General features: G+C 39.8%; 1 protein-coding gene across 1 annotated transcript in view; it reads right to left on the bottom strand.

Moving 5' to 3' along the window:
- Positions 1–13,076: 13,076 nt before the first annotated feature.
- Positions 13,077–22,565, bottom strand: part of Tmx4 (thioredoxin-related transmembrane protein 4) — a 45,449-nt gene continuing 35,960 nt past the window's right edge. The window contains exons 7-8 of the mRNA XM_005380861.2: positions 18,535–18,598; positions 13,077–17,388 (exon numbers count right to left, since the gene is read on the bottom strand). Coding sequence (XP_005380918.1) covers positions 17,018–17,388; positions 18,535–18,598 — 435 coding nt within the window. The 3' untranslated portion in view covers positions 13,077–17,017. The remainder of the gene's footprint in view (positions 17,389–18,534; positions 18,599–22,565) is intronic.

Genomic DNA, 22,565 nt, shown 5'->3' on the forward strand with positions numbered 1-22,565 from the left:
AATTTAAATGTCTAATATAGTCACATATATCAGTTGTGTTCCTTATGGTGTGGGCTTTCTAGTGCTATTTCAAAAAATCATCTCCCAGAGGTCTTAAAGACATTTTCCTGTTTTCTTTCATCTGGAACTGATCTTTGTACACTGTTTTGCTTTCATGTACAAACCAAGCCCAATATTTGCTTCAGCAAATATATTCAGATCCTCCCTGTAAGATATACAGTGAGAATTTTATGTCCTAGTTCTTATGTGGATGGAGCCAAACTGGTTCAAAGTTTTTGTCATTCAGTGAAGATTAGTGTCTGTGACTCTCAAGTTCTGGTTGGGACATAAATGTCCAGGGAAAGATCTTTTTTGCCTCTCTTTTTCTTGGTAGAATTCCCTCTCTGTCCCAGTGGTGCTTCTTTGTCAGACTGGGTGATATGAAGAGTCCAAGGCAACGTACAACTGGCATGTAGTGTGATCTCAATGACATCATTGTCATTCTAGGTCACATAATGTATCCCAATATTATTGATATGTGGAAGACCTAAAATAGGAATTAATTTAATTTTCTAAATAAATAATGAATTGTTTCAACATCACTCACTAAATAGGCCTCTTTCCTCGCTTATTTAATAATATTTATTAAAATCAAACGTTTCATACTATGAATTTAACCAGTGAACCTCAACCCTCTCCTTTTAATTAAGCTAAGTTTAGGTGACAGTGTTTCCAATACAGATGTAAGGATATTCCCAAGGTTAATAATGAAAGAAGGTGTGTAACAGATATTTAACATAGACTCTCTGTAAGTACTGTGGAGAAAGGTTAACAAGCAATCTCCAGAGGAAGCTCTTCTTAAAACATAGTTGCACTGGAGACCAGGGAGCAGGTACAGACCAGTGAAAATGAGATGTCACACTCTCGGCCAGTGTTAGAGGAGTAAGAATGGAAATGACCTTCCGCAGTGTGGTTTCCTGTAAACGATGGGCATCCTTTAGGAGGAAAATCTCCCTATATTCAAAGGAGTCCAACTTCTTCAAGTGGGTTTGAATTTGGACAGGAAAGATAGCTCTACTGAAAGGCAAGGCTGCAGGGATCACACACATGGCTGCACATCCCAAAAAAGCTTCTGCAATCACCTCACCCTCGCACATGACGGGATGTGTGGTCCTCTGATAGGAATTTATCGAGCACGTTGTTGTGACCAGCATCTTTTGGAAGTTACTGAAGAAACATGAGAGAAGAGTTTATCAATGTCAAGCATGAATAGGAATCAGGAAAATCTATTAAAAGCAAATGAATTTAGGAAATAGCGAAGACAGAATATACTCTATCTTGCCTCACCTCCTTTTATCAATAGATATAAAAATGATAGTAATAATAATAACTTGGTTTTGTTGTTGCTTTGTTTTTGCTTTATAACAAAGCAAAGTTTTATTAAATTTAGCAAAAGAAACAGGCTCTGCAGAGGGAGACTGGGCCAAGTCAAAGTAGGGAAAGAAGCACGCCCTACAGTGTGAGGGCAGCCACCATGCAAGGAAAAACACAGTGGCTACCAGTTTTTTTTTAAACACATATAAAATGTGTTTTTAAATTCTAACATAGCACTGGCAAACTGTTGAGTGCCCAAACTGTACCCAGAACCCACTTATTTATCCCAAATAGTCAACACTGCAATTAAACCTGAATACTGAGGTTTACATTGACATCTTTTGTCTTAAAAGAAAAACAACACCTGTGCCATAGGTCTATCATCATTGTTCTAGTACTTCAACTTGACTGTTGAAAATATTCTTTGGGGCTGGGGATTTAGCTCAGCGGCAAAAGCGCCTGCCTGGCAAGTGCAAGGTCGTGAGTTCGGTTCCTGGTACCGGAGAAAAACCGAAAAACCAATCCACAAAGGAAAACAGAAGAGGGGAAAAAAAGTTTTTTCTTAAACTGATTGCCCCTAAAAGAATTGTTTGGCAGGAATAGAATCTTTATCTGTTTTTTGACCACTGATAGTGAATTGTTTAGTGTGAGATTTCTGACCAAAATAGTTATGTGAAAATTGATTCTTCCTTTTTCAAAATCTTGATAGGACTCATGCATTTACCCAACTTTAGGTTTCTTTTTCTTTTCTTTTTTTTAAAGAGCAGAATATATATATATATATATTTTTGTTGTTGTTGTTGTTGTTGTTTGTTTGTTTGTTTTGTTTTTCTCCAGTACCAGGAACCGAACTCAAGACCTTGTGCTTGCCAGGCAGGCACTTTTGCTGCTGAGCTAAATCCCCAGCCCCCTAGCAGAATATATTTATTGAGGGAAAGAAAGCTTCTGTCCAAGAGAGGGACAGAAGGGGGTCCGAGTGGGTTAGCCCCAACTTTAGACTTCATAACCTACAATAATATATTACTTTGCTTTTCTTTAATATATAGCCAATCATTATAATATATTGATGTTATATATTATATATTGCTACCCATAATATATAATGATAACATATAATTAATATGAAAGCTCAATAAACAAAAGTTATATAAACCTTAATCTAAAGAAATATTGGAGAACATTAATTATTACTTATGAAAGTTGATTTCTATGGTGGTCACTTCAGAATTATTAAGTCCCAGCGACACGAAGGGTGGTGAGAATAAGAAATGAGGTCTCCTTTCTTCAGCGGTGCCACATGGGACCTCTGGTCCCAGTCTATATGAAATGGCAATTTACCTTATACATAGGATATGCCATAATTTATGGCTAAGAGTTATATATATGTTATCATGATATAGTGTCTGGTAGGGGCAGAGATAGTAGAAGTCATTCCAGTTCTCACTGAGGAAAATACTAGAAACCCTCCTTAAAATGACTGCTGTTGTTTTGTTTTCTCTTCCATGCATTTATAAGAGTGTGTGTGTGTTCTGTGATTTTTTGTTTTTAGTACCGGGAATCAAACTCATAACCTCACGCTTGCCAGGCAGGCGCTATGCCACTGAGCTAAATCCCCGGCTTTGTTCTGTGATTTTGATACTCAACATTAAGGGAAAAAAATCATAATTTGAAGATTCTGTGTTACCTTTTAGCACTTAAAATTTCCTAATGTAGGCAAACACCATCCACCAGCACAGGGTAGAAGCCATGAGAACTTTAACAGAGCTTAACCATACCTTCTGATGTAGCAGGAGTGGGGTGGGCCCCTCTCAAGTTTTCTCATAAATTCCGTCTCAAAATCATATGCCAAGGACTATAGGCTTTGGTAGAGCACTTACCTACCATACCACAAAAAGTAGGGCTTCATACCTCAAAGCTTTTTAGACTGGAAATAGATAAAATACCTAACTGACCACTAAGCTAGGTCACTTTGCTTTTTGAAACCCAACAGAAGAAATTTTCTGCTCTGTTCAAGTAGACAGACAAAGGACATATATTCTCGTGCAAGGGCCATGCTAATCTTCTCTGTATCATCCCAATTTTAATAAAGGTGCTGCTAAAGCGAGCAGGAGGACATATATTCTAACCCGGAGTCTCTCATGCCTGGGTGGACATTAACCCTCAAGACTGGCAGCGCGGAGCTGATGTGCTTCTGTCCTGAATAATAGGTCTTTTTTTCTCAATGAAACTATCTAACAGCTGTCAAGTTCAAGGAAAGATTTTTAGTCTGTTAAGTGAGACTATGGCCATTCCAGCCTTCTCCTTGTTTTTTTTTTTTTTAAAAATCTTACCAAGTTCCTGCAGGGTATTATAAATTTACCTTAAGTTAACAGCCTCATTAAATAAAAAATATAAAGGCTGCTTTTCAACTTCAGTGCACCATTGAAGTCTATCAGTAAGCTCATTATAGAATACAAAAGCAGTTAATATTTTAAATGTTCAATTCTTTTTACCCATGTGAAGTCCCACTGGTGGGCAACCCTTCTGTGGAAAGACGAATTATAGCTTGTCGTGGCTGGCTTTCTGTCCAGGTTAGAAGAAGACAAGGCAATAATAAAGGCTTCCAAACTTGGCTTTACCAACTGTGGAATAACTCCTGGGAATTCAACACACATGTGAATTCCTGTTGTACCCCTTGCCTAGGAAAAAGAAAAACACAAAAAGAGAGTCTCAAGTGTTGAAAAGAATGCAGTGAAGGGGCTGGGGATTTAGCTCAGTGGCACAGTGCCTGCCTGGCAAGCGCGAGGTCATGAGTTTGATTCCCGGTACTTGGAAAAAAAAAAAGAAGAAGAATGCAGTGAATTTGCTGCAGAAAGACAATTAGAAAAAAATCCATCTTAACATTCTCTAGATAAAATGGCTTTCAAATTATTGCCTGAGGCCATTATCCCCGCTTAGGTTACTTCTGTAAATAATAAATGTGCATTGTCTCAGGTGTGTCATCCGACGTCCCCAGCAGCCCTCCTTCTTTTCTCTTCTTCTAGTCACCATGTTCATCCGCTCTGTGAGACAGTGGTGAGACAAACATTGGGAAACAGGCCAGCTCCCAGCTCTCAGCCCTTTTATCTTAATAGGACTTTCCAGAAATCAGGCGGATAAGGATCAAATTATTTTGTTCTTTCAGTTCTCAGTAACAAGAAAGTGTCTGCTAATGAGATTTCAGTATTGATAGACATCAGCATTTTCCAGAAAGAAGATGGTATCATTTTCAATGTGCAGGAAGCAATTTTTTGATGGATCGTCAGGTTCACCATGGCACAGGAAATATAAAATGATAGACCGAAAGGTGATGGTCATATGGGCAGATTATTTATTTTCACCCATATTTCTAAGCAGTAATAAAATGTGTTTTTATGATTCTTCCAGTCTACAGTTAGCACCTACTGCTGCAAAAAAATCAAAATTTAATAATGTTAAATAATTTCTATACATAGAAGATATACAGTTTCTCACAATATTTGGATATGTATAAAATTAACAGTATGTAGAATTAAAGTTTAGTCAGAGAGTCATGTAATAGTTATGTTGCCTTTTTCCATTTTTCTCAATTGGCACACTTATAGAAAGGCAATAGCTTTTAAAGAAGTTCAAAGCCAAGGCATGCTGGCACTTGCCTGTAATCTCAGCTCTCAAGAGGCCAAGGCAAGAGGTTCACAATGATTTGAAGGCCATCCTGGGCTACCAAGTGAGTTCAACCCCAGCCTGATCTTCATAGCACAACCCTGTCTCAAAAAGACAAAAAAGAAAGAAGAAAGAAAGAAAGAAAGAGTGTTAAAAAGAAATAAGATGTATGTGTAAATGAACAACCTCCTGCAATAAATGTAATCATTATCTCCTGGAAACATGTGCTAATAAAAAGTAAAAAATAAATAAATAAATAAAAGCTAAGTTTTTCTGGTATAAAACCACAGTTGAAAGCAACAGATATATTCCAACAGTAGCATTTAATAAACCAAAACTCTGAGACCTTTCCACCAAGCAATGCTGGCTCCGCAGAATATCTCTAAAGCAACTTGCTGATAAGACAAGATCGAACTCCTCATTTACTACAGCAGCATAGAGCTCTACCTCAATAGAATGTTAATTGCACCTCAGATGGACAAGGGCAAAAGGGAGAGATTCACTGAAATGTGGAAGTCTCCTTCAGAGTGTTTGTTTTTGAGAGTGGCAGGGGGCTTTGTTAGGAGTGAGTAAGCGTTTCCTACAAAGTAGTGATGAGGGGGCTGAGGATACAGCTCAGTGGCACAAGTGCCTGCCTGGCAAGCACAAGGTCCTGAGTTCAACTCCTGGTACCAAAAAAAAGAAAGTAGTGATGAGGAAGACAGTGAAATAATAGCCAGTCCAATCTAGAGAGTAAGCTGTGCAGGGAATCTGGAGTCTTAGTGGGTGAATGGATCTGGGCCTAAAAGTTCTAACTCAAAGGTGATGCTCATACAACCTCTGGTTGCTCCTACAGAATGCAAGGATCTAAATAAAACCTCAAATTACAGTTAGAATTTTCACAAAACATATCTCAAAAAACAGTATCCTTCATAGGTATTACACTTCCAGGAAAGCTGTTAAATACTATCTTCCATTTGGGTAATTACAATTGAATAGCTCCAAGTGTTAATTTTGCATCATAAAATAAGATCTGACTAAAAGTAATTTAGGAGAAGGTTTTGTGGGTTTTAAAATGATGTGCCTCATATATGATAACATTCATAAATCTCATAGCTGCATTTGAAGCAGAGAAGACAGTTGGTACAAGAATCAGAATTAAAGTGGCTTCCAGGGCGGGGGATTTAGCTCAGCGGCAAAGTGCCTGCCTGGCAAGCGCAAGGTCGTGAGTTCGGTTCCCGGTACCGGAGAAAAACCAAAAAAAAACCAAAAAAACAAAAAAATAAAGTGGCTTCCAAATCATTATTTCATGGTTTTTACTGTAACTTGAAATCTATACGAGATTTTTAGTCTGACTACTCTCTCCTTTGTCAACTGATGCAGCCATGTATGCTTTTGAAGTTTTTACAAGAGAACCCCACCAGGGTTCACCAAGTTACATCAGGAATAGGTCTTCGTAGAATTTTAACTAAATTAGAAAAGTTATAGCTAAAAAAAAATCAGCCTATATTTTTGCAGACATTCCCAATGAGATTAAATTCTCTCTAGTTTTGCTTTGGCTTGTTGCCATTTTCTTTTTTTGAGACAGGGTCTCGATCTGCAGTTCAGGCTGGACTTGAGCTCACTTTGTAACCCAGGCTGGTCTCAAACTCTCAGTGATCCTCCTCCCTCAGCCTCCCAAGAGAGGGAATTAGAGGCTTGCACCACCATCCCTGACAAAACTTCTGGTCATTTTCTAAAACAAATTAATAATGCTTTCTTTGATTGGAGGGACTGTTTCCTTGAGTAGACAAGGGTATCCAGAGAAAGTGGACCATTAAGATTTTTCTACATTAAATTGCATTCAGAAAAGAATACTTTAAGTAGTACACATTCTTTTAGAAAATCTTGATGGAAGGGACAGAGGCAGAAGGAAAATTCTTTCTCATTTGAGAGCTGCAATTAAGAAATTTTCTCTGTCTATACCTTTAAGGATAACTCACTTCCAAGCAGACTGGAAGAACTTAATGAAGTCAATACCGGTGACTTGGGAACTCATTATAACATTTTTCATTCAAATATAACACATCCTGTAAGTAAATACTGAAGAAAGAAGAAAGAACAGTTGTTTTCTGGTTTTCAGTTAAAGATCCAAAGAATCAGAGAGAGAGAAAGAAGAGAGGAAGGAAGAAAGGAAGGAAGAAAGAAAGGGAGAATGAGAAGGTAGCAGGCAGAAATATAATCCATACAGGCGACAAACCACATCAGCCAATGTGACAAACATAGAATCTTAATCTGTGGGTATTTCATAATACTCTTGTCCAGCGAGGGATAAAATAACTTCGTCCAATTTTTTCCTTTGTCCTTTGCCTCTCCCCCTGAACCTATTTATTCAAATTCAGAGCAGTCAAGTGCGGAAGGGAGGTCAAACAACAAAGAAAATGAAAAATAAAAAAGATGCACAATTGGAAGGATTGAGATATATGAAAGGAGAAAAATTGAGACATGGAAGGACAAAAGGAGGAGAAGAAAGCATGACCTAATGCCAAAAGAATGCAGGGAAAGTCTGGAAGAGAAGAGAGGGGAGCATAAGAGTTGAAGAGCAGCCCCTCATGCCTGTCTGGAAGAGTGTGGTGGTCAGCTTTCCCATGGCTGGAATGAAATACTGGCATCCGCATCAAAGGTTTATCTCACGGTGTCAGTCCGTGGCTCTATGGCAGAAGGTTGCTCAGGAGCTACTCAGTTCCTGACAGCTGGGAAGCAGAGCACAGGGAAAGACAGCCATCGAGGAAGAGTCCAGAGGCCAGAAACAGTCCCCAAAGTTCTGCCCCTGAGATCCACCCAGACACTCCCAGAAATGTATTCAACTAATCTTTGAGGCATCTTTAATGCAGTCAAATTGACAGTCACAATAATTGGTCACAAATAAATCTGTTAAACGTCTAAGAAATCTTAATCTGGATAAAGAATAGGAGAACTCTACTCTTTTCCCAGAGATAAAATTATGTCTCTGAGTTTTGCAGAGTCACTAAAGATTTTGGGGCTGGAGATTTAGCTCAGTGGCACAGCACCTGCCTGGCAAGTGCAAGGTCATGAGTTAGATTCGCGGTACTGGGAAAAAAAAATAATAATAAATGAATAAATAAATAAATAAAGATTTTGGCAGTGAGTCTCCATGCTCCATGTCTGCAGATTAGTGATGTGATATATCCTGCTGCAACATGGGTTAAATTATTATGTCCATATTGAGTATTTGGTATAAAAGCCAGACTCTTGGAACATGGAGCAGAGAAGGGGGAACTGAGGAGTGGGCTCTGGAAATAACTCTAGAAAGCCACGGCAGCATGGCTGAGACTGTGACAACATGAAAACTGATTTGATGGTGGTGCTGAGGGACAGAGAATCATAGTTCTAATTTGAAAATTAGGCTTAAGGAGCAAAGAGGATTTATCAAAAATGAGATTGTCTTTGAAGGAATTTCCGTTGTGAAACTGCAAACTGGGTATCTGTGAGATGGCTTCAGTTTCTTAAGAAATCACACTCTGTTGTTGATGGTAGAGAAAGGCACTTGGAACAGTCAGAAGTGGCTGTCCTGCTCCACTGGTGAACAGATTTGTTGCAGAGAGATCTGGCTGGTACTGTGGAAGTCAAATTCAAGCAGATTTTGAAACAAAGCACAATAATGGCTTCCAGAAACCTGAGAATTGTGGAAAATATGCCAATGAAGGGCCAAATCAAAAACCATTGAGTTGTGACTTGAGCATCTCACTGAGATGATGCTGGACAGCACCTAATACCCCACACCATGGGAGACTAATGAAGTAAAAGCTAGAGAAGTTGACCTTAATGTTATGCATGGTTTAGAGAGGATGTGTGTATGAGTGGCTAGAAGAATTTCTAAGGTAGAAAGGCTGCCGGGAGTGACGGAATGAAGCTTGGCAAATCTGAGTGAAGCAGGTGAGGGAGCAAGCCAACACTGGCTGCATTTTAATCCGAGTAAAGGCACCCTACACGCAGTTCTTCCTGGGGAATGGGGGCCAGTAAGGTTCCAGGAGTCTCCTGCGATGAGAGATTAGGGGAGACTAAGCAGGGGTGTGCCCATCTGAGAATCACCTCTAGCCTGCCAGCCAAACTTGGAAGGCTGAAAGTCACCAATAGATTTTTATGTTTTGGAGGAGTTTCTAGTGGTAGCCTTCTCCATAAGGGTGTTTAACAGCTGCAACATCTTTGCTTACATGGGGAATGCAGACCCTGAAGGAGGACACAGTTTCTCCATACAGGGACAGGAGAAGGAGGATGTATTCAAGTCCTAAATCTGTATTCTCTGGCCTCAACATTTGTGAAGAGGACAATGATACATTCGGCAGAGGCAGCTGAGCCTGACAGTTCCTTCTGTGACAGCAAGCTGGCAGCAATTCTCATCCACTCAGGATAAACTAAAAAAGCTGGGGATCTGCAGATGAAATTGTAATTGGTACACAGGCACAATTCCTTTGAACAAGTGGATAATCGTGGCCCCGTTCACCTCCTCTCTCGATCAAAACAAACTAACTGTGATATTTGGTACTTACTACTTTCCTGGAGCTCTGCTGTTTAATTGTTCAGTGAAAACAACCTCATAAGCAGAGGTGGTGTAACTACGTAAGAAAGGGGCTGTGGAGATAGGACCTTTCTCCAGAAAGAGTGAAGATGAAGAAGTAGTAGGCAAGAGGAAAATGCTTGGGAAAAAGAAAACAAGTAGAGCTCACACCTTGTGGACACTATAGAGAAGTTTTAGGGAGAGTAAAAAATGGAGGGGATAGCTTGGGGGACTAAAAGAGACAGATTGAAAGGAATCTGTGAAAACTATTTTACTTCTGATTGCTAGACTATGGTCCTTTGAAAGTAACAATATACAAATATAGGGCTATATTAACCTCATGATTTTATTAGCTCATGTCATAGCAGAGAGGGGCGGCCTCCAGGCAACCTCACACAATCATCTTTTCTGCACTTACACAATCATTTGTTTTCAAGTTAAAGGTTGAGCTTTGATCTCTATGTGGCTATGTGGGTCTGTTTACTTCTGGTTCACCATTATTCCTGAGTGTCAGTTACTTCTGAGACCGGAACAAGGAACTTCACAAACTCACCTTTAAGTTAAGCCCTGTCTCCTTAGCCAGAAAAGGTTCTCAAGAGCATCACTTAGCCTCTCAACAAACACTCATCCCTCCTAGAAAAACAGCCCAAACACCAGGCTTACTCTTAGATGTTGGCCTGACACAGTTTCGTATAAATTGTGATGTCATGGTATATAATCTACCTTTTAAAGTAGCTGTTCTGGTTGTCCTCATTGAAAGTATTGGTTACAGTTGTTGAGCTCTTTATTAATGGATGTGGAAATCTCTATATCCTCACTGTAAACACGAGGTGAAGACAACTTAGGAATCTTGCTCAAGTTCGTATCATTAGCAAGTGATGTGAGCTGGGATTCAGCTGGAAGACCTACCCAAAGAATGTCTTCCCAAGCATCTAATATACACTGCTTTCTGGCAAATCCTGAGGAATGTTTCTATTTCTCTAAAGACTGCTCATAAAATTATCCAGGGAATGTCTCACAATCAAAATATTCAGAGGGCCAGCTAAGCAGAAATTATCTATGTGCTTGACAATAGTGGAAGAGATAAGGAAAGTGTGGTATATTCATACAGTGAAAAAGAACACAAGTATAGCACACTTGACAAACGATAGAATAATATATGCAGGATGGATGAACCTCAAATATATTATTTTTAGGGGAAAATGACTAGTTTTACATTGAAGTTTTTAATGTTTAAAAATTGTTAAAGTTTCTATTTAACAATTTGACCTAAAGGGTTTAGGCAAGTCTAATCCTACTGGTTTGATGAATAGCTTCCTTGTACAATTTGCAAGTTTGGATTGTGAGCTTGTCTTAAATGGAGCTTTATCTGTGGGAACCCTTAAGCATAACTTGGAATGTTTTCAACATGTTTTGTTCTTGCTTTTACCAGTATACCCCTCACCTGTCACCTGGACTAGTTTTATAAGAATTTTTTAATTTTGTGGGTCTGAGGCAATGAAAATAGAAACAATTTAAACCCCCGATTTTATAAATTCTGACTCGTGACTGGTTTCTTAGAGAAGTCTACTGTAGTTTTTCAACACATAGATTAATAGGCTTTCTTGTAGTTTTTGGTTTACCAAGGATGTAGATGGAAATTTTATGTCATGTGAGTTTCAGTTTCCCACCTTAAAACTTCACTTGCTGTCCTATTCCCAGACAGCATGATATAAACCCTGTGCTTTTCTGAAACAGTAACTTTCTACCCTCACCACCAGTCTGAACCCTAGAACCAGCTTGTGTTTATTTACCTCATAGACTTTACACCCTATGAATTTTTCTTAAAGTTATTTGAGCTCATCTCTGCCTTTTATAAGATGTTGTATTTTAGCCAGGTTTCTGGTTTTTGTAGTGGGTAGTTTCAAATTTTCCCTTAAACCATATTGCTTATCAAGTAATAACAATTCACATCATTAGCTCACTAAAAACCACCAATTTAAAAATTCCTTTGATCAAAAAACCTCATTTTGATCTAATGTAGACAAAGATCTCTCCTGATTTGGGTTGGACCTTAAATCACCATTTAGTTTGCACTTTATGAATAAGACAGTTTTTCTAGCTCAAGAAGAGTCAGCCTGACTTCTTGAGGTCATTACTTGAAACTACCACTAGGTCTGTGTTTGGATCACAGGACAGAGGGCTTATCTTTCTGCTACAGTGTAAGAGCAGACCTGCAGTTTTAAAACAAATGTCCATAATCTTATATGAAATACTGTTTCAAAGACAATTAGCTCTATTAGAAGGTAATCCTTACTTTTCCAGTCAGTAGGATGAAGAGTCTGGAGAAGGGCCAAATGACTTGGTGCCACGAACATAATCATATGGCCTTGCCCACAGCTGGCTCTTATCTATGGAGTGGGCAAAGATATGAAAAATACTAGAATATGCTATTATTAGTCAAAAGAACCACAAGTGGATGGTCAACCTACAATCTGTTAATTTCTAATGCCACTTGTTAGAGTACAATTTCTGCCTGGAATTCCAACAGAAAGCTAGAGTTTGAAAGGCATCCCACAGGGTAAAAGACCTGTGATTTTGTAAACATAGCAGGTTGTCCTTGTGGAGAACAAATACTCTCTGGCTCTATTCTATGGTGTCTAATCAAGTAACTAAATTTATTTTAAGAACAGGTCACTGCTATGTCAGAACACACAGTGCATTCAGATGACATAAAACTTTCCAAAAGATAATGTTTAATATGATATGTATATTGATCAGAATTCATTTAGGAATATTTATAAAGCCTACAAACTACTGATTGCCTACCACAGATAGTGAAATTGAAGAATGGGAGAAAAAGTTCCTTAATTAGAAACTGTGCATGCATCATTCTAAAAAACAAAAACAAAAAAATAACACCACTGAAAACCAGAATTTACCCTGCTGGTTTAGCAAAGAATCTCCACCAAGAATGGATAACCCAGTTCATCTAAACCAAGATGCTGACAGCAGACGTATTTCTCTGCATGGACAAATAAGCACTCTGAATGAGTTGCTTTGGGGGGCTTTCATGGTGTGCAAATTTAATAACTTTCCTTCTCTACTCCTTGCACTACCATCTTCCCATAGAAAAATTAAATCCCCTTACATTAGTGTCTAAGCATGTGAAGACTTGTCCAAACTCCTGTGTGCTTTTCCATGGCTACAGTGATAGCGGTGGTGAGTGGGAGGGAGGAATTAGATGTAGAATGAGGTTTTCTGAAAGTTCTGGACCAGGTCAGTTCAGTGTCTTGCAGAAAAGGCAGCGTCATTTGTCATCTGCTCCACTCTTGGCCTCCCTCCAGGCCTCCAGAGAGAGTGAGAACCAAGAGGTCCATCCAGCGAGCTTCTATGGGTAACGTAATAGGCCCCAATGAGGGGAGTCGGTGGATTTCTGGACTTGGCCTTGAGCAGATAAAGTGTATCTGGTTTTCATTTCACGAAGCCCAGAGATGCGGGAAGAAGGGAATGAACACACAGATGGAGAATAAACACAGAGAAAAGATATTTTTTAACAAAGTAATATTTTAACTGCCTAGGCAAATGGTTTTTGTGAAAATACTTATATGAAAAGCAATACGTCATTTTGATTTCACTTAGTCATTACTATCATTATGTTTTGATGAAAATGGAAATTTACAATAAAATGAAATCTTATGCGATCAAGAATTATGTACAATTCTGTGATCAGATGATCTGCGATTCAGGCAATGTCCTGCTGCAAACAGTATCTTGATTGCTCATTTCAGGTGCTGCAGATGCTATTTGAGGAAGCAAAGAGTACATGGATAGAGAGAAAAATAATTAAATGCACTGGGCTAAATAAACTAGACGATTACAAGGAATATAAATAACAATGTATTACAGTACAAATAAGCAATGTCTTTAGTATAAAAATTGCATTTCCAGGAAGAAGCAGTCTGGTAACAAACGATTACACAAAAACATGTCAAAGTTGTACAAGTCACATATATACAATGTCACAGTCTACAGAAAACTCGGCTAAGAACAAGTCATCTGAAGGCCATATTCCCTGCTGAAGCTATCAAAGGCTTCCAAGGGAACCTCCTACTTCAGAACAGCTGTTCAAAAAACTGCCCCATCAGGTTTCCTCAGACGTGATGACTCTATTATTTGGCTTTTGCAAGACAAGCTGTAAGCTTCCCAAGAGGGTCACACTGTAGGACTGAGTTAAAGGTACTACGCATGGAGGAACTTTCTGTTGGCACAAAGGATTTACATCTTCAAAATGTTGGTATTTCTGAGGATGGGTCTACCATACATCTATAATACTGGCAGGAGAAACACTATAACACAGAGATGAAGGACACAGACTATCTACTGATATATACCAGCAAAAGCACAAGGCCCTGTCACTTCACTCCAGAGATCACATGCTGAAATCTCAAGTTTACCCTCTTTCAAACTTTTCATCTCTTGAATGCTTCCCATCCTGTAAAGCAAAATACTGTACCAGCTTCATACCCGAAGGACGTACTAATAAAAAGTATTATGTAAGTCTTCCTTTAAATAGCAGTTTTTAATCATCTACCCCAAAGGTGTTACAGGATCACTTCTGAACACTACCTTACACTCAAGTCATACTGCAACATCAGAGGTAACAACAAGGAGTTTTGGCCATAAAAAGTCAAACTGTGGCTTTTTCAACTGTCAAAAGTCAAATCCGGCTACCCTTGCTTATATTTACTCCAGTGGTTATTTCTGTCATATTCACAAGATGTCGTATTCACAAGATGAGGCTGTCAGTGCAGCCACGCAGGACACAACCTGCGACCTGAACAGGCCCTGTCCTTAGCCATTCCAGGGTTACACCTCTAAGGGAGAGGAGGAGCTGTCTGTGCCTTGCTGGAGTATGAGCTCTCCAAGCAAACTGGCTCGGCTACAGATCTCTCCAGAGAGCAATCACAGAAGACATCAACAAAAAGGTAATTTCTGGTATTTTTTGTCACTGACAAGTCAGCCTGCCCCAACTACCCACACATAAAGCGTTGGGCACTCCCACTTGTCATTATTTTTATTCCATCCAACCACTTTTAATTTACACGAAATGCTATTCTATAATTAAATGACTGATGATGCAACGTAAGGAAGCATGTTTTTATTTTTGAAGCAATAACTTTATTATCAACAGGAAAAATCCCAATATCCTATTGAAATGTGGAGCTCATTTTAAATTTAAATTATTTTGGGTTGACTTTTTTCATTTAGTTTGACATTCCTTAAAAATTAAAAACAAACGTAAAGGCTTCACTTGGAGAGAAATTAAATTAGATGTGTACTTTGGCCACTTGCTACAAAAATCTAAATTCTGCCAAGATGTTAATAAAGGAAAAATCAGGAAAAAATATTCCCATGAACAGATACTTCAACTTTTACTGAATCTCTTCTCCAAGATAATCTTCTCCCCACTTTCCAACTTCGGGAAGTACTGCAAATCCTTATTTGTTGTTGGTCTTGTTATAGAACGAGGTCCTATGTAGGGGACAACTGGAAACTGGCCTTATCTGTTTAAGCAGGAGGGTAGACTCTGTTTCTGCATGCCTTCCTCTATAGTCGAACATCCCATTAAAAAACTCAAATTTGGGGATGGGCCATTATATAAAAAAGCCAAACTATGAAATCTTTCTATATTCTCTAACCCTGAACTTGAACTCACTATTGTTTGAAAACTTTCTGTTGATTGTAAGAGAAAGAAATGCAGGGATGGGAGACAAGGACAGCTCAGCTCTGACCGCGAAAAGCCTGCACGCACAGCACTCTGGGTGAGCACATGGGGGCAGGAGGAGGAGCAGGAAATGGGTAGATGTCAAGGCTCTCCTGGTCCCCGAGTGCTGTGATGGCCTCACTTTTAGATCACAATGCCATCTGTGAGCACATTCCTGGCAGTTCCTAAGCTTCACCTTCACCATGCTGGAAGAGGAGGTTGAGAACTGAGTTGGAAAGATGAAAAATAACCATAGGCTCTAAACTTTGATTGTCAGATAAGAAGCTCCATTGTGCAAGCCTTGTAGCAGCCTTAGCAAAGGGCAGAGCTTCACAACCTCCCTTATGATGAGCCCCACAGTCACAGGATGTCCAGACAGAAACGCACTGCATGTTCCTTTTTAAGGATGGAAACTTTCTGAATTTTATAAACCTGTACTCATTTTTCTGTCTGGACCCAAGGGGCATACAATTGACTTCAGGCATCTTTCATATGCTTGGAATCTAGTTTTATGAATATATTCTAAGACATAAATCAGGTATGAGAAACAGGTAAGACAGATTTGTAAAAGAAATTGGGCTCCTTGGGCACTTATGGTAGATTCAGTAGTGAGAGACTTACAAAGATACAATTCTCTAGAAGATTAAGGGCGATGGAAACAAAATCAAGTCTCTCACTTCCCAGTATTGACTTGGATTAATTTTTTTACCAAAAGCACATCACTGAAGGTGATTACTGAAAAACAGACATGGTTTTTCAGTTATTATTAAACTGATTCAAGAGCCAGGGAAATCCTTGAGATAGAAACAAAACAACAGATCATTCAAGTTTTCTTCACAAGATGACCTTGTGAAGGTCATCACCTAAGCAAGACTTAGAGCCCTTTTGCCTTTAAAAAAAAAATTTGCTAAAGAAATTTATTGAAAAAAAAAAAAAACAAAAAAACAAAACTTCATGTTGGCCAAAAAACTTTTTAATCTGTTCTGTAAAATCCCTACTTCCTCCTAAATCTCCAAAGGGTCCACCATTTCATTCGAGATGCCTGGCAGTCAGCTGCATGGACTTTGGTTACGGCTCATCTAAACCTGTTAGCCAAAACAAACATGGTGGCTGTCGACCCAACTGCTGTCTGAGTCCTCTCACTAAGGGGTAACTGTGAAGACTGTGGGACTCTGTGGGCCACTGTAAAACACTTGGAGAAATGTAGGTAAGAAATAAAACATCACAAAGGAGATCTCAAGAGCTTGGGTTACTTCCAAGCTCCTTCCCAAAATTGTACCCAGAGCCCTCTCAGTTAAAAGTGCCCGCACACGGTGGTGCCTGATGTTTTGTAATTTGACAAAAACAAATCCGCATGACATGGAAAGGAAGCAGGACCTCCGCTGCACTTCGAGGATGCTCAGGGTGAAGCTGCTTTGCTTTCATTTTGGGGGCCTCCTTGTCTCTAGAAGGTGCTAATGAGGGAGGGGGTTGCCCTTCTGGTTAAGACTCTAGCCAGGTAAATGAACTTGCTCCTCCCCAAGTCCCCAAACAGATCCTAACTCCACTGGTTTTCTGTCTCCTGATTGTCACACCTGAAAAATTCTCCTCAGACAGGACCTATGAGGCTTACTGCCGTGAGACCATATGATCACTGGCCATTTTTTAAGAGAAGCTTGCTCGTTCGGGGAAAAGTTAAGGATTTGGTTTAAACTGCAGGCCAGAGGGAAGTGTTGTGAAATCTACAGTGCCTTATTGGCATGCTGACTCTTGCGCTGCCTCAGTGAGTCTTCTGCTGCCTCTGTGCCGGCTGAGGAGGGCTGCTCGAGGGTGTCGCCGTTAGCCTCCTCAGGTTCCACTTCCTCCTGGGCCACACTGGCTTCTGTCAGGGAACCCTGATCGTTGGCGTCGCTCCTCTCCTCTTCCACACCACCAGCCACACTGTCTACTTCCTCTTCCTCCTCCGCTTCATCCTCATCGCCAAGGTCTTCTTTCTCCTCTTCATCATCTAAGAGGCTGTCCTTATTTTCTTCTTCATTGGAATCATCCTTTTCCTCTTCTGCGTCCTGCAACTGTTCAGCTCCCTGAGCCTCCTCTGACCTCTGGTTTTGCTCTGCAGAGAGAAAAGAGAGAAACTCTCTGATTAAACAATGGAAATTCAGTAATGAATTGTGCTTAGCTGTAAAATGAAAAAAATAGTGGAAGTGACAGTTTTCTCCACCTTGAAGTCCTGATACGGCCCAGGACAGAGTCTCTAGTTGGCACCCAAGCCCCATTCAGGGCTTCTCCAAACCACTCTGGGGACCTCACTGCCTATGCTGACTTCGGCAGAGCATGTAGGCATGGAGGGCAAAGTCTCCCTCACACGCTGCATTCTGTGCTCTAGAGAAGGCTCAAAGACGCACTGGTCAGAGGAATCGGCACAGGAAAGTGATGAGCGCTGAGCCAATCAGAGTACTTTCCCGAGGCTTAGAGCCAGAGTCTGCAAGAAAGGACTTCTTCTTCTTCAGGATTTGTTACACTAAGATGTGAGTTAGGACTGGTAGCAGCCACTGAGTGAGCCCACGGAAACAGAAACCTAACATCACTTGGGCTGAGCTTGAAGCTAGAACACCCTGGATTTTTGATTATGGCCTAATAAATCTCATTTTTTTCCTCAAGATTTTTTATATTAGGTTTATGTCTCAATTAAGAATTCTAAGGATCATACATCTATGGAAATCTCCAAGCCTTGAAAATTTCAAAAACAAAAATAAAATGAGCTTATTTAAACTCCTAATAAAACCACCAAACTACATTATGCAAAGTCTCACAAATAGGAATAAAGACACTCAAATCCAGGGATATTCAGTCCCAGGTCAGGATGGAGCAGAGGAAAGATGTGGGAACCCTGCTTCTAAAAGGACTTAGGGTAGAACATGACACACAGCGGAGACTCAATACATGTAAGTTCCCTTCCTTCCTTCTTGTTCCAATTTGAATGACGAAAAACTGCCCATTAGTTAATAAAGGGTATAAACTGAAAAGAAAAAAAATAATGACCAATAAGAAATATATTTTAAGACAAGAAGAAGAAGAGAATTTTTGTCCTAATCTACCTGAAGAATGTATTTTAAGGAATCTGCTAGTGGTAATGGTTTGGTCACCCAGCAAGTCAAGAAGAAAATTCAGTATCTCTAAAAGCACAACAAGGAACTTCAAACCACAGCACACCACAAAATTACAAAACTACTATGCTACATGAGTTTATTATACTTACCAGAATGTTCAGATGAATTCCGTGGAAGTGGTACATAGAAGCATTCTGATATTACCACCAAGACCTGGAGGTAAGAAAAATGATTGTTACAGTTATTTCTAAAGGGCCTCAAAATTAGGCTTTCCTTCTATAATCAGATATTCTTAGCAAAACAATTAGCAGCTGGTAAAAGTCTTCAAAATGGCATGGTTATAATTGAGAATTTTGTATTTTATATGCACCATAATACAGGAAAGTATCATTAATTTAAAAGAAGGGCCACAAAGTCAACAGTCTACAGAGAGCCCACGATAAGTAAGTGCATCAAACAAATGTAAGAAACGGGCATGAGCAGCCCAATCTAAAACTGTCTCCTTAAGGACACTGTTTTAAACAGATAAAGCTACTTTGGAACTGCCCCACATCAACAGGTAACCCTCAAGTGAGGGGAAGAACAAGTCAGAGTCTGGAAGCCTTAAGAGAGTACCATAAGAAACTTCTCCACAGACCAACTGTTGGAACAATCAATGACAGCACCTATATCCTAGGCTTCACCTCCAATCATCATTGAACATGAACCCTTTTTTACTATAAAAACATGTCTTTATAGAGCCACTTATGGGCAGGATCAGCCCAGTCCCTCCCCCATACTGGGTACCAGCCAGCACCACATCGATGAAACTGAAGGCTTGGGTCCAACAGGGCAGAGACACTTGCAGCCACTCTCTCCATCTGTGATTGAGCACCACACAGCCAGCCAGCCAACACCAGAAGAAACAGCTTGTTTAGAAAGTGATACATTTCTTCTTGTACTGCCTAACACAGTGGTGCACACCTGTAACCCCAGCACTTGGGGAGGCTGAGGCTGAAGGATTGTTGAAAGTTTGAGGTCAGCCTGAACTACATGGAGGGACACTGTCTTAAAACAAACAAACAAACAAAAAATTTCTGGTGCCTAGCTAATACTTGGACTATAAACTTCTCTTTGAATAATTGCCCTGTCTGTAAAGATAAGAATACTACTAAATATACTATGTTTTACAGGTACTCTGAAACTTTAAATCAAAATCATAATCCATTTGATTAAATTTTATAAACATCAAATGAATACCCTACTTTGTATTCAGGATTATTATTATGTACATAGTCACTTATTACTTTACTTATTAATATCTGGTTCATTAAATAATATCTGGTAGATTCAAGCTACCATGTTAACATCTGAGGAAGTGTTGAAAAAAATGCCAGTTTAATTATAAAGCAACACAGAACACGAGTCTCACACAATGAATAAAGCACTTTGATGCTTAAGAGAATAAGAGATTATAGCCCATTATGGGGTAACAAAAGATCAAGAATTCCCCTGAAAGAGAAGGCATGAAGGCCATGGACCTGTCAGGAGAAGCTGTGCAATACTCCCTCCCACTACCTGCCCACAATAAGCTGCCCCAGGTGGGATCACTGAAATTCTGGTATCTAGACAAGGCCACAAAGGCCAGGCTGAGGAGACTCACAGGTGAGGTGGTGAGATAGGAAGGTGCTGTGTGTTCAGGAATAACAAGCTCCAAGCTATTTGCTATGGCTTATATCTAGATGTCCCCTCAAAGCCTCATGCGCTCACAGGTGGGATTTTTGGGAAGGTGGCTAGATCACGGCTGTGTTATACTGGATTAAGGGTGTGTGATATTTAGATTAGTCCGCTGATTGGTTTACAATAGTTCTGGGTGTACATGACGGAAAGACCCAACCTGGGTGTGGGTTGCACCAATCAACAGGCTTGTGAACTAAAAGGGAAAGCGGGCTAAATCCTGCCTACCTTGCGATGGACTGTTTCTCCTCTGCCAGGCCAGCCTGCATTGGAGCCAGCTGACCATGGACTGAATCCTCTACAAACAGCGAGCAAAAATAACACCTTTTCTCCTTTAACTTGTGGGTGCTGGGTATTTTTCTCAGTAATGAGAAAAGTAAGTAAGACACCATTAAATGGATTTGAACAGCAAAGAAAACATTTCTAATGTGATAGCCATGTATTCTCTAGCATAATTTTTTAAATTTTTTTTTTATTTGTTCTTTTTTCTTGTCCTAATTTCACCAGGGAAGGGCAAGTTTTGGTCTTGATACATTACAAGGGCAGAAGAAACACCTTCTAGCAACAAGAAGTACAGTATTTTCCCATAAAGCCTAGGAGTGAATAAGCTGCACCTGTGATATACATGAGGCCTCAAGAGGTTGGCTGGGGCCAGGGCCCCCCAAATAGTTCACAGGACACCGAGTCACTCTTGTCTTGCATTAGCGGTATGACCTCACACAAGTCAACCGCCTTCTTGCTTGCTGTGTCACTCAAAAGGATGAGACTGGACCACACTAAGGCCGCAGTCTTTTTATGTATAACAGCGTACTATCCTATATATGTCTTCCTTCTTGGAAACTAGGAGGGAAGCCCTCTCATCTTTTCATTCAAGATTTATTTTCTTGTCTAAAGCACCACTCCCTTGGAATGGAAAACTAAACTACCTCAACATGGCACTGTTTAGAATTAGGGCTTATAGGGGGAATGCTGTCTTCCTCTCATCAACAATAACATTCCGTTCTGTTTCTACCCACACGGGTGCACAAGGAAAGCAGGTGAGTTTCACAGAGTGGCATCCATATCTCTAAAGCCAGAGGAGACAGGCACTGTTCAGTACAATCTAGAAAAAGAATATACTTAAACACCAAAATTTGGATAGTGCCTCTACACATATCAACAGAACAGAGACCAGATAAAGAGGCAAAAGCAAGCTTGGCCTTTCATTTTCGTGTGACTGAGCCATTTGAGCTCAAAAGCCATTAGACCTAAGCCACTGGATCACTGCCTTCACTTATCTGTAACTCTGCTGTCTTCCCGCCTCCAGGGCACAGTCACTGACAGCTGGAAGTGTTGCTGCCTGGGTGATCTCTAGACTATCACTAAGGATCTCCTCTATGTTGGCTGAAAATGCAAAACATATACTTGATTCTAAAACTGAGCACTTTTGCTTATATGCAAAGAAAATCTGGTAAAATGTTTTAACAATACCAGGCTCAGTCACGAAAACAAAAATTAAAGTAGCAGACTTTTTCTAGATTCTCATTTTTCAAAATTCAGCAAAAAAAATCTGACATAATAGTCAAGCTTATGCAAAGCAATGATTTAATTAAGAATATGTCTTAGAAGAAACATCCTGCCCGCCTGGTCCCTATGTAAGTTAAATTCCATGAAGACTCAAAGGAGGAAGGAGAATCCAAAGGCCACTGGGACCAAGCTTCATATATTTGCGAGCCTGGGCCTCGCTTTCGATGGCAAAGGTGTAACAGACCACCAAGCTCCACATATCAAGGTCTCACATCTACTTCTGACTCTGTGACACAGAAGCACAAGCAATTATAAAATGTCTGTGGGCTGCAAGGTCTCCAGGGGAGAAAAACAGCAACCCAAAGGCACTTTCATGTAAGCATTAGGCCAGCTCCTGCTCTTCCATTTCTGGAAATCCCATGCTCAGCAATTTCATTTCACATTTACTCTAAGTGAACTACCCAGTTAATTTTTGACTTCAGTTGATAAGACTACTAAAAAAATAATAATAAAAGAAAAAAACTGTTTGATCCTAGCTTCCCTAAAGACGTGTCATCCCTCAGGGAGTGTAGGCAGGACATGGGGCAGCTGTGTCTCTGGGCCATTCAGAGCCTGCCTCAAGCAGCTTTATCCAGCAAAGTCCTTTACTCTAGCGAACTACCCCAACATCATTCTCTGTGCAACTAAGATGTGAAAACAATTAACAAACACTTCTAAAATCATTCAAGTTAATAATAATACCATTCTGGAATAGATGGTTTAAAAGAAGGTACTACTGCACTGTTTCTAACTAGAATACATTAACTAATTCACAAAAGTAAGCGTAATAAAAGTACCTAAGAAGTTAAAGACTACTTAAGGTTAAAACTACATACTTTGTAGAAAAAGGCTTTGTTTTTTTTTTTTTTTTTTTTTTTTTTTTTTGGTACCAGGAATTCAACTCAGGACCTTGTGCTTG

This window comes from Chinchilla lanigera, unplaced genomic scaffold, assembly GCF_000276665.1.
Source record: "Chinchilla lanigera isolate Chin_1 unplaced genomic scaffold, ChiLan1.0 scaffold00014, whole genome shotgun sequence".
Lineage (NCBI taxonomy): Eukaryota > Metazoa > Chordata > Mammalia > Rodentia > Chinchillidae > Chinchilla > Chinchilla lanigera.